Source organism: Tachyglossus aculeatus, chromosome 5 (assembly GCF_015852505.1).
Source record: "Tachyglossus aculeatus isolate mTacAcu1 chromosome 5, mTacAcu1.pri, whole genome shotgun sequence".
In the NCBI taxonomy this organism is placed as follows: Eukaryota; Metazoa; Chordata; class Mammalia; order Monotremata; family Tachyglossidae; genus Tachyglossus; species Tachyglossus aculeatus.
Genome location: NC_052070.1, coordinates 41,291,129 through 41,304,951, shown reverse-complemented (window position 1 = coordinate 41,304,951; position 13,823 = coordinate 41,291,129). Strand labels below are relative to the sequence as shown.

The window sequence follows — 13,823 nt, the reverse complement described above, 5'->3', positions numbered from 1 at the left end:
CCTGCAGCCTTCATCACCCGTGTCAGCACTAAGTCCTAGAGGCCAGAGGACCCAGGTTCTAACCCCAGCTCTGCCACTTACTTATGTGACCTTGGGCAAATCACTTTACTTCTCTGTACCTCAGTTGTCTTATCTGTAAAATGGGGATTTGACGCCTGTTTTCCCTACTGCTAAGGGTGTGAATTCCATGTGGGGCAGGGACTGAATCTAAACATTATCTCGTATCTTTCGAAGCAGCGTGGCTCAGTGGAAAGAGCACGGGCTTTGGAGTCAGTGGTCATGGGTTCAAATCCCGGCTCCGCCAACTGTCAGTTGTGTGACTTTGGGCAAGTTACTTAACTTCTCTGTGCCTCAGTTACCTCATCTGTAAAATGGGGATTGACTGTGAGCCCCCCGCGGGACAACCTGATCACCTTGTAACCTCCCTAGCGCTTAGAACAGTGCTTTGCACATAGTAAGCGCTTAATAAATGCCATCATTATTATTATCTTTCCCAGCAGTTAACAAATATCGCAATTATTATAATTGTTAGCCAGCTGTTTTCCAGAACCCCTGCTGGGCCCGACCACTCTCGGGGATGGACTAGATGGTTTTTTGGGCAGAAATCTTCCCCTCTGGTGGCACAGCCCCTGCAGGTGCTGCTCCACTGGCAGAACCGGGACTCGAACTCGGTTTTCCTGACTCCTGGATCCGGGCTCTTTCCCACTGGACTGGCGGCAGCTTAAAATGCTCAGCATCCGCCGGGACCGTGCCTCCTGCTCTGAGTTTATTCTGGGGGTAAAGACTCGAGAGGTTTCGGGGCCTGGCAGGATGAGAGCAGGAGGGGACCCCGGGGAAAACTGACCAGGCCCCACGCAGAGAACCGGGGCTCGAGGTCCCTACTTGGCCGGGCTCCTTCTGGCCGGCTTGTGGTTGGCCGACGTGATTTCTGTCTGGTGGAGCGAGGGGACTTTGACGCCTTTCTGTTTCAGCATCTGGTGAAACTCCACTCGCTCGTTAATCAGTCTCTGGAATTCAAACACAGGCCGGGAGTCGTGTCACGCGAGCGAGTTCACCGGGAGGCCTTCCCCCACCTCAGCCCCGCTCCCGTTGTTCTCTCCTAGGCGCTTAGTATTGTAAGTGCTAAGTACTTAGTACTCCGGACTGTAACTTTCTTGTGTACAAGGAAGATGTCTACCAACTCTGCCGTAACAAACTCTCCCAGGTGCTTTGTAATAATAAAAATTATTATTATGACATTTGTTAAGCGCTTACTATGTGCAAAGCACTGTTCTAAGCGCTGGGGAGGATACAATGTGATCAAGTTGTCCCACGTGGGGCTCACAGTCTTAATCCCCATTTTTACAGATGAGGTAACTGAGGCTCAGAGAAGTTAAGTGACTTGCCCAAGGTCACACAGCAGACTTGTGGTGGGGCCGGGATTCAAACCCATGACCTCTGACTCCAAAGCCCGGGCTCTTTCCACTGAGCCACGCTGCTTCTCTACACAGTAAGTACACAGTAAGTGTTCAATGCATATCATCGATCGAATGACTGCTAGATACCGAGCTCTGCAGTAAGAAGGGGCAGTAAATCCCACCTATGGATGGATTGCTTGAGGGGCCGGTAACCTACCTGCAAGGCATCCAGGATGTCACTGTCACTGATCTCCGAGTTTGGGGACTTCATTCCCGGAGTGCTGAATGTGGCTTGGATGATCCTGTTTCTTAGTCTTTCGAGCTGTGCCCAAAAGAGAAGCCAGAAGTTGTGTTGATTTCAGAGGAGACAACGAAAAAGATAAAGTGGGCCCCATCTCCCTTTCTGTAGGGCGAGTTGAGGGGCGTAGGATGGTCCATTCCTTACCATGATGATAGGCATCTAGAGGAGTCATCTACACATTACGTTGCCAACTTGTACTTCCCAAGTACTTAGTACAGTGCTCTGCACACAGTAAGCGCTCAATAAATACGATTGATTGAATGAATGAATCGCCCCTGCAAGCATCCTGGCTGCTGCTGTCAGAGACAGAGTCTTAGGCTGGACAGCCCCTGGGGCTGATTCAGAAAGAATGGGGTACTGGAATGTATCAGGGATGGAGTGGGGAAACTGAGGCTTGTTTGTTGGCCCATGTGAGGCCAGTGGAGGGAGAGTCAAGGATGGAGGGGGAGAGTTAGGGGTGGTCTCTGTGGAGTCAATGGAGGGACAGTTGAGGATGGAGATGGGAGAGTTAGGGGTGTTGGTTGGTCCATGCTGCATCACTGGAGGAAGAGTCAGGGATAGAGAGGGGAGAGTCAGGGATATGGCTGCTCCACCTCTGACCCCTGACCCCTAATAGTAATAATAATAATAATAATGTTGGTATTTGTTAAGCACTTACTGTGTGCCATGCACTGTTCTAAGCACTGAGGTAGATACAAGGTAATCAGGTTGCCCCACATGGGGCTCGCAGTCTTCGTCCCCATTTTACAGATGAGGTAACTGAGGCTCAGAGAAGTTAAGTGACTTGCCCAAAGTCACACAGCTGATGAACAGCGGGGCTGGGATTAGAACCCATGACCACTGACTCCCAAGCCCGGGCTCTTTCCACTGAGCCATGCTGCTTCTCTGGTGGTCGACAGGGAGCACTTGGGGGCAGCCATACCCAGGAGGAAAGTGGAGTTTGGCTGTGAGCTCATCCCTCGAGATGTCACTGCCCACTGCATAGCTAAGCCCACTGCTCTTGTTTTGTCAACTGGGAGGCCTTGGCCAGAATTTTCAGTACTAATGGTATTTATTTTAATGCCTGTCTCCCCTTCTTGACTGTAAGCTCCTTGTGGGCAGGGAATGTGTCTACCAACTCCGTTGTATTGTAATAATAATAATTGTGGCATTTATTAATAATAATAATAATAATTGTGGTATTTGTTAAGCACTTACAGTGTGCCAGGCACTGTACTAAGCACTGGGGTGGATACAAGAAAAGCAAGTTGGACACAGTCCCTGTCCCACATAGGGCTTACAGTCTCAATCCTCACTTTACAGATGAGGTAACTGAGGCACAAAGGAGTGAAGTGATTTGCCCAACTTGTACTTCCCAAGCGCTTAGTACAGTGCTCTGCACACAGTAAGTGCTCAATAAATACGATTGATGATGATTTGCCCAAGGTCACATGGCAGACAAGTGGCAGAGTCCCGATTAGAACCCAGGTCCTTTTGAATCCTAGGCCCATGCTTTTTCCACTAGGCCACACTGCTTCTACTTCTCGTGTACTCTCCCACGTGCTTAGTACAGTGCTCCGCATACAGTAAGCATTCAATAAATACCATTGATTATATGAGCAGCACATATTGTGTACCAGGGTATAGGGTCAGGATCATCAGATTAGTCACCTAATAATAATTAGGAGGAAGAACTATCTTATCCCCATTTTAGAGATGAGCGAAGTAGAGTCTAGGGAGGTTGTGCCTTACCCAGGGTGACCAAGACCCAGGTTTCCTATCACCCCCTGACTCTTTCCACTAGGCCACCCCCACAGTCTCAGAAATGACCACCTGAGACCCTGATTATTCTGGAGGATTGGGCAGCCCTGGCCACACACCGACCACGAACAGAGACCACCGCTCTCCCGGAGCCGAGCCTGGAGGGGGAGGGGGCGGGATGGGGCGGTTTACCCTGGAATGGGTCACCTCCAGGAGGACCCTGGACTGCTGCTCTGAGCGCCGCAAGACCTCGTTCTGGCTCTGGAGCTCAGCCTGACACCGCTGCTGCCTTTCAAGGTGGTTCTGGCCCGCAGTCACCTCCCCCTCGAGCCAGCTCAGCCTGCCACCGAACTCCCCGATCTGCTCGATCCTCTTCCCCAGCTCGGATTCCAGGTCACACACATACTGGGGGGAGAAGCCAACAGATCAGGCCGTGGAGGGGGCGGAGGCTGGGGGGCATCCCTCATGGCAGGACGCACCCTGGACCCTCCTGCCTCCCTCCCGGCCCTTCTTGGCCCTTTCCCATGGGGAGGCCTTGGAAAGGAAGCTGAAGGAGGCCCCCTGCTCTGGACAACTGGCCCCTCCCTGTTCTCAGGGGTGAAATGGCAGCTATCCTAGAGGGGCGTTCACCAGGACCAGCCTGGGCTGAGAGTCAGGGTTTCGCTCTATTTAGAAATGGGGAAACAGAGGCCAAGCAGAGGTAAATGGACTCAGCCCCATCCAGCTGGTTTGGAGCAGAATCCTTCTCTCCCGATCCCTCGCCTCCCACCATCACCCTCAACCTTGCCCCACTCACAGGCCCCAGGAATTGCAATTTTGAGGGGGTGGCCCTGGCTTCTCTTTATTAATAATAATAATAATAATAATAATGGTATTTATTAAGCGCTTGCTATGGGCAAAGCACTGGGGAGGTTACAAGGTGATCAGGTTGTCCACGTGGGGCTCAAGGTCTTCATCTCATTTTACAGATGGGGGGAACTGAGGCCCAGAGAAGTGAAGTGACTGGCTCAAAGTCACCCAGATGACAAGTGGCAGAGCCAGGATTTGAACCCATGACCTCTGACTTCAAAGCCCGGGCTCTTTCCACTGAGCAACACTGCTTCTCTAGTGGCTTTCACCCTGATCGAGTGTCTTGCCTTCTTCCCTGGCCTGGGGGCGGGCCAGGCGGGACAGCAGTGGTCTCTGTTCAGTCCCTTCTAGACTGTGAGCCCACTGTTGGGTAGGGACCATCTCTATATGTTGCCAACTTGTACTTCCCAAGCACTTAGTACAGTGCTCTGCACACAGTAAGCGCTCAATAAATACGATTGATTGATTGATTGATTGAAGCTGTGACACTGAGTTGGGGAGGATATCAGAGGGCAGACAGGAGACAGTTACCTGTCGGAGAGCCAAGTTGTCTTTCTCAATCGCTCCCATCATTTCCTCGAGTTTCCGATCTTCCCGGAGGCAGGAGAACTAGGAGGAAAAGGGGAGCATCTGGTCAGCGGAGATTCAATTAATCAATCAGTCAGTGGTATTTATTAGCGTCTATTGAGTCAGAGCACTGTTTTGAGTACCTACTGGATACAAGACATTGCACTAAGTACCTGGGAGAGGTCTATAAAGGTGAAAGACACATTCGCTGTCCTAACTTTAATGGGGGAAGCTGGCAGGCCCAAAGTTATTTAGGATTAGGTTAATAAGTAAGTGCTTAAATCCATGTTCACTTAATTATCTCCATCCCTCCTTCCTCCTCTTCAATAGTTGAGGAAAAAGAAGATTAGTTTTGTAAGCAGTGACAGGAAGAGGAACAGGGTAAAAGCAGGTTTGAGGAGACAGCAAATTTTGGGGTACGAAAAGGAAAAGGAAAAAGAGGAATGGGTCTAACCATAATTCATTGAGGGCCTTTGCCCTCAAGTGCCTGTTTATCTTTCTTTCCCTTCTCCCTTAGTTTCCTCCCCCTTTCTTTTTCCTTTCTCCTCTTTTCCTTCCTGCTCCTGCTTGACTTAGTTCCCTATGCCCCTCCATTGTTTTGGTTACCAAAAATATGCAAAATAGCGGAGTAATTGTGTGAGTGAATTTGGCAGAATTCGGAAGAATATGACCCTCAATAGACTTGAGAGGGCTGTGGGTGGTTGTGAGCCCAAGTGCTGAGGTAGTGGCTAGGAGGACTGGATTCACCCAACCTAGGAAGGGCAGAGTTTTGCCAGGTTTGAAGAGGGAGGGATCCGTAGGGAGGGGGACTGGTGGTGAGCAAAGGGCCCGAGGCCAGAGAACGTTCTACCTATTTTGTTGTATTGTACTCTACCAAGCCCTTAATACAGTGCCCTGCGCAGAGTAAGTGTTCAATAAATTTGATTGATTGATTGATTGATTGAGGCCCAGAGAAAGGTGACCTAGGGTACGAGGTGAGAAAGTTAGCACAGGTAGCAGGTGAAGAGGGCAGATACATAAGATGGGGAGAGCTGGGGGAGATCGGTCAGGATTTTTTGTTCCATTTGGAGGGAAATCATGAGGAGACAATGACACACTGGAGGCTCTGGGGGAAAAGGAAAGATGTGAGAAGAACAATGGTCCAGGAAGCGACCCCCGACCCCGATCCTCCTGGGGTCGACTTGGCGGGCTGGGGGTGGGGGGAATATCAGCCAACTGAAAAGAGGAGGAGCCAGAAGCAGGGAGCCAGATACCTCTCCAGCCTCTGTATTAAGGGCGCACAGAGTTTGAGACCCCACAGCACTTAGGTATATGTCTGTAGTTTTATTTCTTTATATTGATGTCTGTTTATTTGTATTGATGTCCATCTACCAGGATCAAGTCCCTGAGCTCATTGTGAGCAGGGATTGTCACTCTTTATTGCTGTCGTGTACTTTCCCAAGCGCTTAGTACAGTGCTCTGCAGAGTAAGCACTCAATAAATATGATTGAATGAATGAATGAGGCGTAGGTTTAGAGAGGGACAAACAGGGTCAGTCCTGGCACAGGGATTCTGTGATTGGACACATTCCTGATGGAGAGATGGGGATGGGGACCGGGAGGGGAGGGGGATGGGGACTGGGAAAGGGTGAGGACATACGTTCCCCTCTGGGCACCTCCCCATTTGAGTCGTGTGTACTGTTCTCTCCCAGCTGCTTAGAACCGTGTTTACCACTGATTGATTGTGGGAGGCACAGGGGGCAGGGGGATAGCAGAGCGCTATGAGGGCTGAAGGGGGCTGGGGGGCGGTGGAAGGACATGTGGGGGTTTGCTAAGGCTGTGGGGGACTATGGAGGGAGGAGGAACGGTGTGGACCTTAAGGTCCTTTGCCGGAGGGGAGAGTGTGAGGACTCTGAGGCCCTGGGGAGGCTTGCGGAGGCTGCGGGGCTTGGTACCTTGGTGGACATTGCTTGCAGCTGGTTTTTTCGCTCTCGAAGCTCCTTTTGCAGCTTCTCCTGCTCCACCTCCGCCTTGCACAGCTGGGTTTTCTGAAAGTCCACTTGCCTCTGCAATGACGAGATCGCTCCTGGAAGAAGGGAAAAGTCAGGCCAGCAGTCTGACAGATGCAGGATCAGACATTTTCTTTCAGATTTTAAAGCTGGGGTGGTAAGAAGTGAGGCTGGGGACTCAGGACCACCACCCCCCGCCTCCTCTCAATCACCTCAACATCATCCTTGGCTTCCTTCCGGCCAACAAGAACAAGGTGGGGAAACATAACCCAATAACTCCTCTGTTTCTCCTCCTCCCTCTCCTTCTTCTCCCCCCTTCATCCCTCCTTCTCCTACCCCCATTTTCCCTTCTCTCCTCTTCTTCCTCCATCCTCCTCTCCTCTTCCTTCTTCCTTCTCTCCCTCCCACTCCAAAGCATTTATTGAGCACTTACTCTGTTTAGGCACAAAGTAAGCACTTAGTAAATATGATTCACTCATTCAATCATATTTGAGCACTTCCTGTGTGCAGAGCACTGTGCTAAGTGCTTGGAAGAGTACAATACAACAGTGAACAGACATATTCCCTGCCCATAAGGAGCTCACAGTCTAGAGCGGGGGAGATAGACATCAATACAAATAAATAAATTACAGGTATGTACCTAAGTGCTGTGGGGCTGGGAGGGGAGAAGGACAAAGGGATCAAGTCAGGGTGTTGCAGAAGGGAGTGGGAGAAGAGGAGAGGAGGGGCTTAGTCTGGGAAGGCCTTTTGGAGGAGGTGTGCTTTCAGTAAGGCTTTGAATTGCAGGGGAAGTAATTTTTTGATGGATTTGAGTAGGGAAGATGTTCCAGGCTAGAGGCAGGATGTGGGCGAGGAGTCGGTGGAGAGATAGGTGAGATGGAGGCACAGTGAGAAGGTTAGCATTAGAGGAGCGAAGTTTGAGGGCTGGGTTGTAGTAGGAGAGAAGCAAGATAAGGTAGGAGGGGGCACGGTGGAGGACTGCCTTAAAACCAATGGTGAGGCGTTTTCGTTCGGTGCGGAGGTAGATGGGCAACCACTGGAGTTTTCTGAGGAGGGGGTGACGTGCTGAGCGTTTTTGTAGAAAAATGATCAAGGCAGGAGATTGAAGTGTGTACTGGAGTGGGGAGAGACAGGAGGCTGAGAGGTCAGCAAGGAGGCTGATGTAGTAATCTAGGCAAGATAGGATGAGTGATTGTATTAACGTGGAAGCAGTTGGGATGGAAAGGAAAGGACAGATGTTAGTGATAATGTGAAGGTGGGACCGACAGGATTTTGTGATGGATTGAATATGTGGGTTAAATGAGAGAGAGGAGTCAAAGATAATGCCAAGGTTGTAGGCACGTGAGACAGGAAGGGTGGTGGTGCCATCTACAGTGATGGAAAAGTCAGGGGAACGACAGGACAATCAATCAATAAATATGATTGATTGTAGAACATTATATTGGGTGCTCACCCTGTGCAGAGCATTATACTGTGCACTTTATGCAGACTATTAGAATGAGAATTTACTGTACTGTGACCTTACTATATGTAGAATACTATAATGGATGTCTGTACAGAGTACTGTTCTGAGAGCTTATTATGCAGAATAATGTCATGAATAACTATCATATGCAGAGCACTGTACTAAGAGCTTATTGGGTGCAGAGCAGTGTAATGGATGTCTACTCTGTGAAAAGCACTGCACTGGGCACTATGGAACATTCAATAGAAATAAAAGATCCAGTCCTTGTCCTCAAGGAGTTGACACTTTATCGGGGAGTTGAGTGAATATAAATAGCCAAATATACAATAGGTAAAAGTGTAAATGTATAAGTATGAATGATAAACAAAAAATAAACAATTCATTAAATTAATAAATGAAATACCCATGAATATTAAGGTGGTCAACAGGGTGAGAATCAATCAATGAAGGCTTCTTGGAGGAGGTAAGTTTTTAGAAAGGGTCAAGGAAAGGAGGGATGTGATGTGGCAAAGCTGAAGAAGGAATCTGATGCATGGAAAAAGGCAAGAGCAATGATTCAGAGCCCAAAGAGGTGAGAGGGAGAAACAGTGAAAAGTTTAGTTTGGGAGGAGCAAAGAATGGAAACTGAGATGTAGTGGGAGAAGAGAGTGGAGAGATTTACTAATTCATTCATTCAATCGTATTTATTGAGTGCTTACTGTGTGCAGAGCACTGTACTAAGCGCTTGGGAAGTACAAGTTGGCAACTTATGGAGACGGTCCTTACACAACAGTGGGCTCACAGTCTAGAAGATAAAGAGGGAGCCAATTGGGGAGAGCCTAGAAGCCATGGTCGGGAGTTTCTGCTTTATGGGAGAAGAAATGGGGTGACGTTTTGTGTTTTTGAAAACAGAAGTGAGTTTGGAATGGTGTTTTAGGAAGATGACCTGGACAGCAGGTTATAGTGCAGATTGGAGAGGGGAGAGGCTGATGCAATAGCCCAGGCAGAGGGCTTGGACCATGGCAGTGGATGTGAGGATGGAGGGAAAGGGGCAGATCTGTGAACTAGTACAGAGGAAGAAGACTGCAGTATTTAAGAACGGACAGAATGGGAGACCTCCCCCTTTCCCTGGGGCTGAACTGGCTGCCACCTTGACATTCGTCATTCAAGGGAATCAGTCCAAGAAGCTAAGAGAATTTGAAGCCAGGATTGGCACCCTCCTCCCCCCCCACCGCCAAAGACAGTGCCTTCACCAGCCCTGGCTCAGACCCCAGTCTCGGACCAGCCCTCTGCTCAACCTCAGCCTCAGTACCTGTGGCCACCGAGTACGCATTCCTCAAGGAGTCCAGCTCTTCCTGGAATTCTCGGTTCACCCGCTCTGACTCCTGCAACTTGGCCAGTAGTTCTTCCTCTACTTCCTTGTACAGAAACACTCCCTCTTCCACTTCTGCTTCTGGCTCCATTTCCCCTACCGCTTTGTTCTCGCCCAACGGACCCTCTCTGCTGGCCTCTTCTTGCCTCGCGTCCTTCAGTTGAATCTCAGAATACTGGGGGTGAGGGCGATGGAGCAGAGGTGAAAATGCAATCGTTATTTTCTTATGGCATTTATTACGTGTTTACTATGCGCCAGGCACTGTATTAAGTGCTGAGGGAGATACATGCTCATCAGATTGGACTCAGTCCATGTCCTACATGGGGCTCACAGTCTTGATCCCCATTTTACAGATGAGGGAACAAAGGCACAGAGAGGTTAAGTGACTTGCCCAAGGTCATGCAGCAGACAAGTGGCGGAGTTGGGATCAGAAGTCAGGCCTTTCTGAGTCCCAGGCCCGCACTCTATCCACTAAGCCACGCTGCTTCTCGATCACTAGTTCTGACAGCGCTTGCGGCAGGGGAGAGCCGCAGAATTAGTATACATCATCCATGCCTTCAAGGCAATCTAGAGGGGGTGTCAGACAAATAGAGAGAGGAGAAACCAACAGAGTGTGTGAGATAGTACCTAAATGCTATGGTGCAGCTGAAGCGGAAAGGCTGATGTGGCTGAAGTGAAGCTGGGGAAGATTGAAGGTGAGATGAGAGGTTAATCAGGGAGGGCTTCCTGGAGATGCAGTTTCAGAAGGGCTTTGAAGACAAGGGAGAGCTGCAGTCTGGCGGATTTGAAGAGGGAGGAGAATCTAGGCAGGAGGAAGGGTGCCAGTATGAGTTCAGAGGGGGGAGAGTGAAGAACAAGGCAGAGTGATAAGGTGAACTTGGGATGGAGAGAAGAGTGCGAGCTGGGGTAAAGTGAGAAAAAGAGAGCTGGTAAATAAGGAAGAAAGAGTTGATGGAGTGTCTGCAAGCCAATGCTCAGGAGTTTCTACTTGACGAATAAATGGGGGAGTCCTGAAGGGTGCTGAGGTGGAAAGTCCTGCCTCTGGCCTGGAATGCCCTCCCTCCTCAAATCCAACAGACAATTACTTTCCCTCCCTTCAGAGCCTTATTGAAGTCACATCTCCTCCAGGAGGCCTTCACTGACTAAGCCCCCCTTTCCTCTTTGCCCACTCCCTTCTGCATCGCCCTGGCCTGCTCCTTTTGTTCTTCCCCCTTCCCAGCCTCACAGCACTTATGTTCATATCTGTCATTCAGTTATTTGTACTGGTGTCTGTCTCCCCCTCCTCTAGACTTGTAAGCTCATTGTGGGCACGGACTGTGTCTGTTCATTATTGTATTGTACACTCCCAGAAACTTAGTACAGCGCTCTGCACACAGTAAGTGCTCAAAAAATAAGACTGAATGACTGACTGAATGACTGAATGTATGAATAAGGGTGAGGAACAACCAGGAGGGTGGGGGGAAGAGGGGTGTTAATCAAGGATTACTCCCTGGAGGAGGTGGTCTCTTAGAAGGGAGCTGACAATATTCCTTTGAGAGGTCAGACCTAGCAGCACACTCAGAGGCAGTGGCAGCTGCAGCTTGAGGTGAGCAAAAGAGGACTGGGTTTGCAATCCTGAGGCAAATGACCTCTCCTGAGGGAACTGCACCACCCTGGCCTGCTTCTTTGGTTCTTCCCCCTTCCCAGCCTCACAGCACTTCTGTACATATCTGTCATTTAGTTATTTGTACTGATGTCTGTCTCCCCCTCCTCTAGACTTGTAAGCTCACTGTGGGCAGGGACTGTGTCTGTTTATTATTGTATTGTAGGCTCCCAGGAACTTAGTACAGCACTCTGCACACAGTAAGTGCTCCGTAAATGTGACTGAATGACTGACTGAATGTATGAATATGGTTCACGGAGGAGGGCCTCAGTGACCCTGAAATTGGCCTGACTCTGACTGTGACCACTGGGACCTTCCCCTTCGAGGCCCAAATGGGGCAGAATCTCACAGGGCTGATGGAGGGGGCCAGGAGGCAGCGGTCGGGGGGCCACTGACAGCACAGAGACGCTCCAGACGTGTCCTGGTTAAATCTTTAGCATTGCATTATGTTACGCCCGGGTGTCAGAGGGACACGCTGGCAAAAAGGCTCTTTGCTGAAGTTGGGAAGCAGCATGGCCTAATGGTTAGAACGTGGCCCTGGAAATCAGAAAGACATGGGTTTCAAACCCGGCTCCTTCACTTGTCTGCTGTGTGACCTTGGGTAAGTCACTTCACTTCTCTGGTCCTCAGTTACCTCATCTGTAAAATGAGGATTAAGACTGTAAGCCCCACGTGGGACAGAGACTGTGTCCAACCTGATTAGTTTGTATCTACCCCCATGCATAGAACAGTGCTCAACACATAGTAAGTGCTTAACAAATACCATTATTATTATCATTATTATTATTATTGGCAGAAACTGTATAGTTGCTGACTATTTTTCCAGGAGGACTCCCAAACACCACTTTTCTCCAGTAGGAGTTGCGCTCCCCACCCAGATCCCTGTGAACGTGGGCACCGCTTCCGAGCCATGGAGCTCGGTGGCGTGAACTGAGGCGCAGGTGGCTGGAAGCTCAAAATCAAAGTACCAGATGCAAATGCAACCTGTCTGCCGAAAGGGGTGGCCCATCTAGCAGCCGACCCTCCGGTCCACTCGCCGGGCCCTGCCCACCTCACCTCTCTTTCCAGCTGCTGCAGCTCCTCCTGCCCCTTCATCAAGCTCTCCGAGAGGCTGGCGAGCTCCGACTCCAGCGTCGCGTCCGGCGGCTGCTCCGAGGGGCTCAGCCGAGCCTTCAGGTGCTCCACCACCTCCTCCTTCAGCTCCTCGCTGAGACTCTCCTGCCGTGGCTCCTCCCCTGGGACACCCGGGCTGGGGACCAGGCTGACTCGGGCGCTGAGATCAGCTGGCAAGGGGATGGATTCCTCCTGCAGAGAGGGATGGGGAGAGACGCTGAGCCTGGATCGCCCTGATCTCACCCCGCCAGCTTCTGTCCTCAGATAATAATAATAATAATAATGGCATTTATTAAGTGCTTACTATGTGAAAAGCACTGTTCAAAGCGCTGGGGAGGTTACAAAGTGATGAGGTTGTCCCACGGGGGGCTCGCAGTCTTAATCCCCATTTTACAGATGAGGGAACTGAGGCCCAGAGAAGTGAAGTGACTTGCCTAAAGTCACACAGCTAAGTGGCAGAGTCGGGATTTGAACCCATGACCTCTGACTCCAAAGCCCGTGATCTTTCCACTGAGCCACGCTGCTTCTCTACTTCAGATGTGCTTCAGGTGTCACGGCTCTGCGGGGGTGTCGCCATGTTAGGTCTCCATGTGCCATGTGCCAATCAGCAGGCCCAGGTTGCCTTTTGGCTCCCAGAGCCTGACTCCACTTGGGCAGCCCTGAATCTGAGGAAAACAGCAGGCTAATTTGGCAGCGGCAGGCTGGGGGGAACCCCCTACATGGGCTTATTTACATGTCATTACCCAGAATGGTCCACTCAGTCACACCTATCTAACAGTCCGGCTGGAAGCTGGGCTGTGGTAGCAAATTGAAAGTGTTGGGTGTCCTAGGTGGCGAGACTCCGGAGCGGGTAAGCTTAATTGATTCATTATTCGCCCACAGCCATGGGCTTTCGTGCAAGCTGAAACCACCGTCGGCTTCAAGGTGTCAGAGCACCGCCAATGCCATTCCTGGGTCAGCCCTGCGGAGCCGGGTGTCCGTTACTCTCCCGGACCCCATCCTTGAGGTTCAGGGTGACTCTCTCCTCTAATCACCCCAAAAACATCCGGCACAAACTGACCAGGGCTTATGGACCTAGAGCACAAAAGAAACCGGACTGGGCCTAAGAGAAATTGGACAGCGGACAAGTCCGAATTTGACGTCAAATATGTGAGCCAGCCTCCTGGGTCTGAAGTCGCTCCGTTGTGTTGCGCTCAGGTGCTGCCTCCTCACCGGAGCGCGGCTGGGTCGGAGGGAAAAGCTTGGGGCCTGAGGTGGAGGTTGGAGCCGCGGGTGGGGTCACCCATCCTCCCCTCGGGGGAGCGTCTGCAGCTGGGCCTTGGCCTCCTCCCCCCGTCCCCACCCCAGAGGCTTACCCCACAGTTGTAGTTTTGAGAAGGCAGCGGGCCGGACGGGGAGGGGGAGATGCACG

General features: G+C 50.7%; 1 protein-coding gene across 2 annotated transcripts in view; it reads right to left on the bottom strand.

Moving 5' to 3' along the window:
• Positions 1-753: 753 nt before the first annotated feature.
• CCDC27 (coiled-coil domain containing 27) overlaps positions 754-13,823 on the bottom strand; it is a 33,798-nt gene continuing 20,728 nt past the window's right edge. The window contains exons 6-12 of one of the 2 annotated variants that reach the window (XM_038747063.1): positions 12,356-12,604; positions 9,598-9,832; positions 6,788-6,918; positions 4,819-4,896; positions 3,631-3,843; positions 1,615-1,719; positions 754-1,007 (exon numbers count right to left, since the gene is read on the bottom strand). In XM_038747063.1, the coding sequence (XP_038602991.1) occupies positions 879-1,007; positions 1,615-1,719; positions 3,631-3,843; positions 4,819-4,896; positions 6,788-6,918; positions 9,598-9,832; positions 12,356-12,604 (1,140 nt within the window). In that variant the 3' untranslated portion in view covers positions 754-878. The remainder of the gene's footprint in view (positions 1,008-1,614; positions 1,720-3,630; positions 3,844-4,818; positions 4,897-6,787; positions 6,919-9,597; positions 9,833-12,355; positions 12,605-13,823) is intronic. The other variant, XM_038747064.1, reaches the window with a different exon arrangement.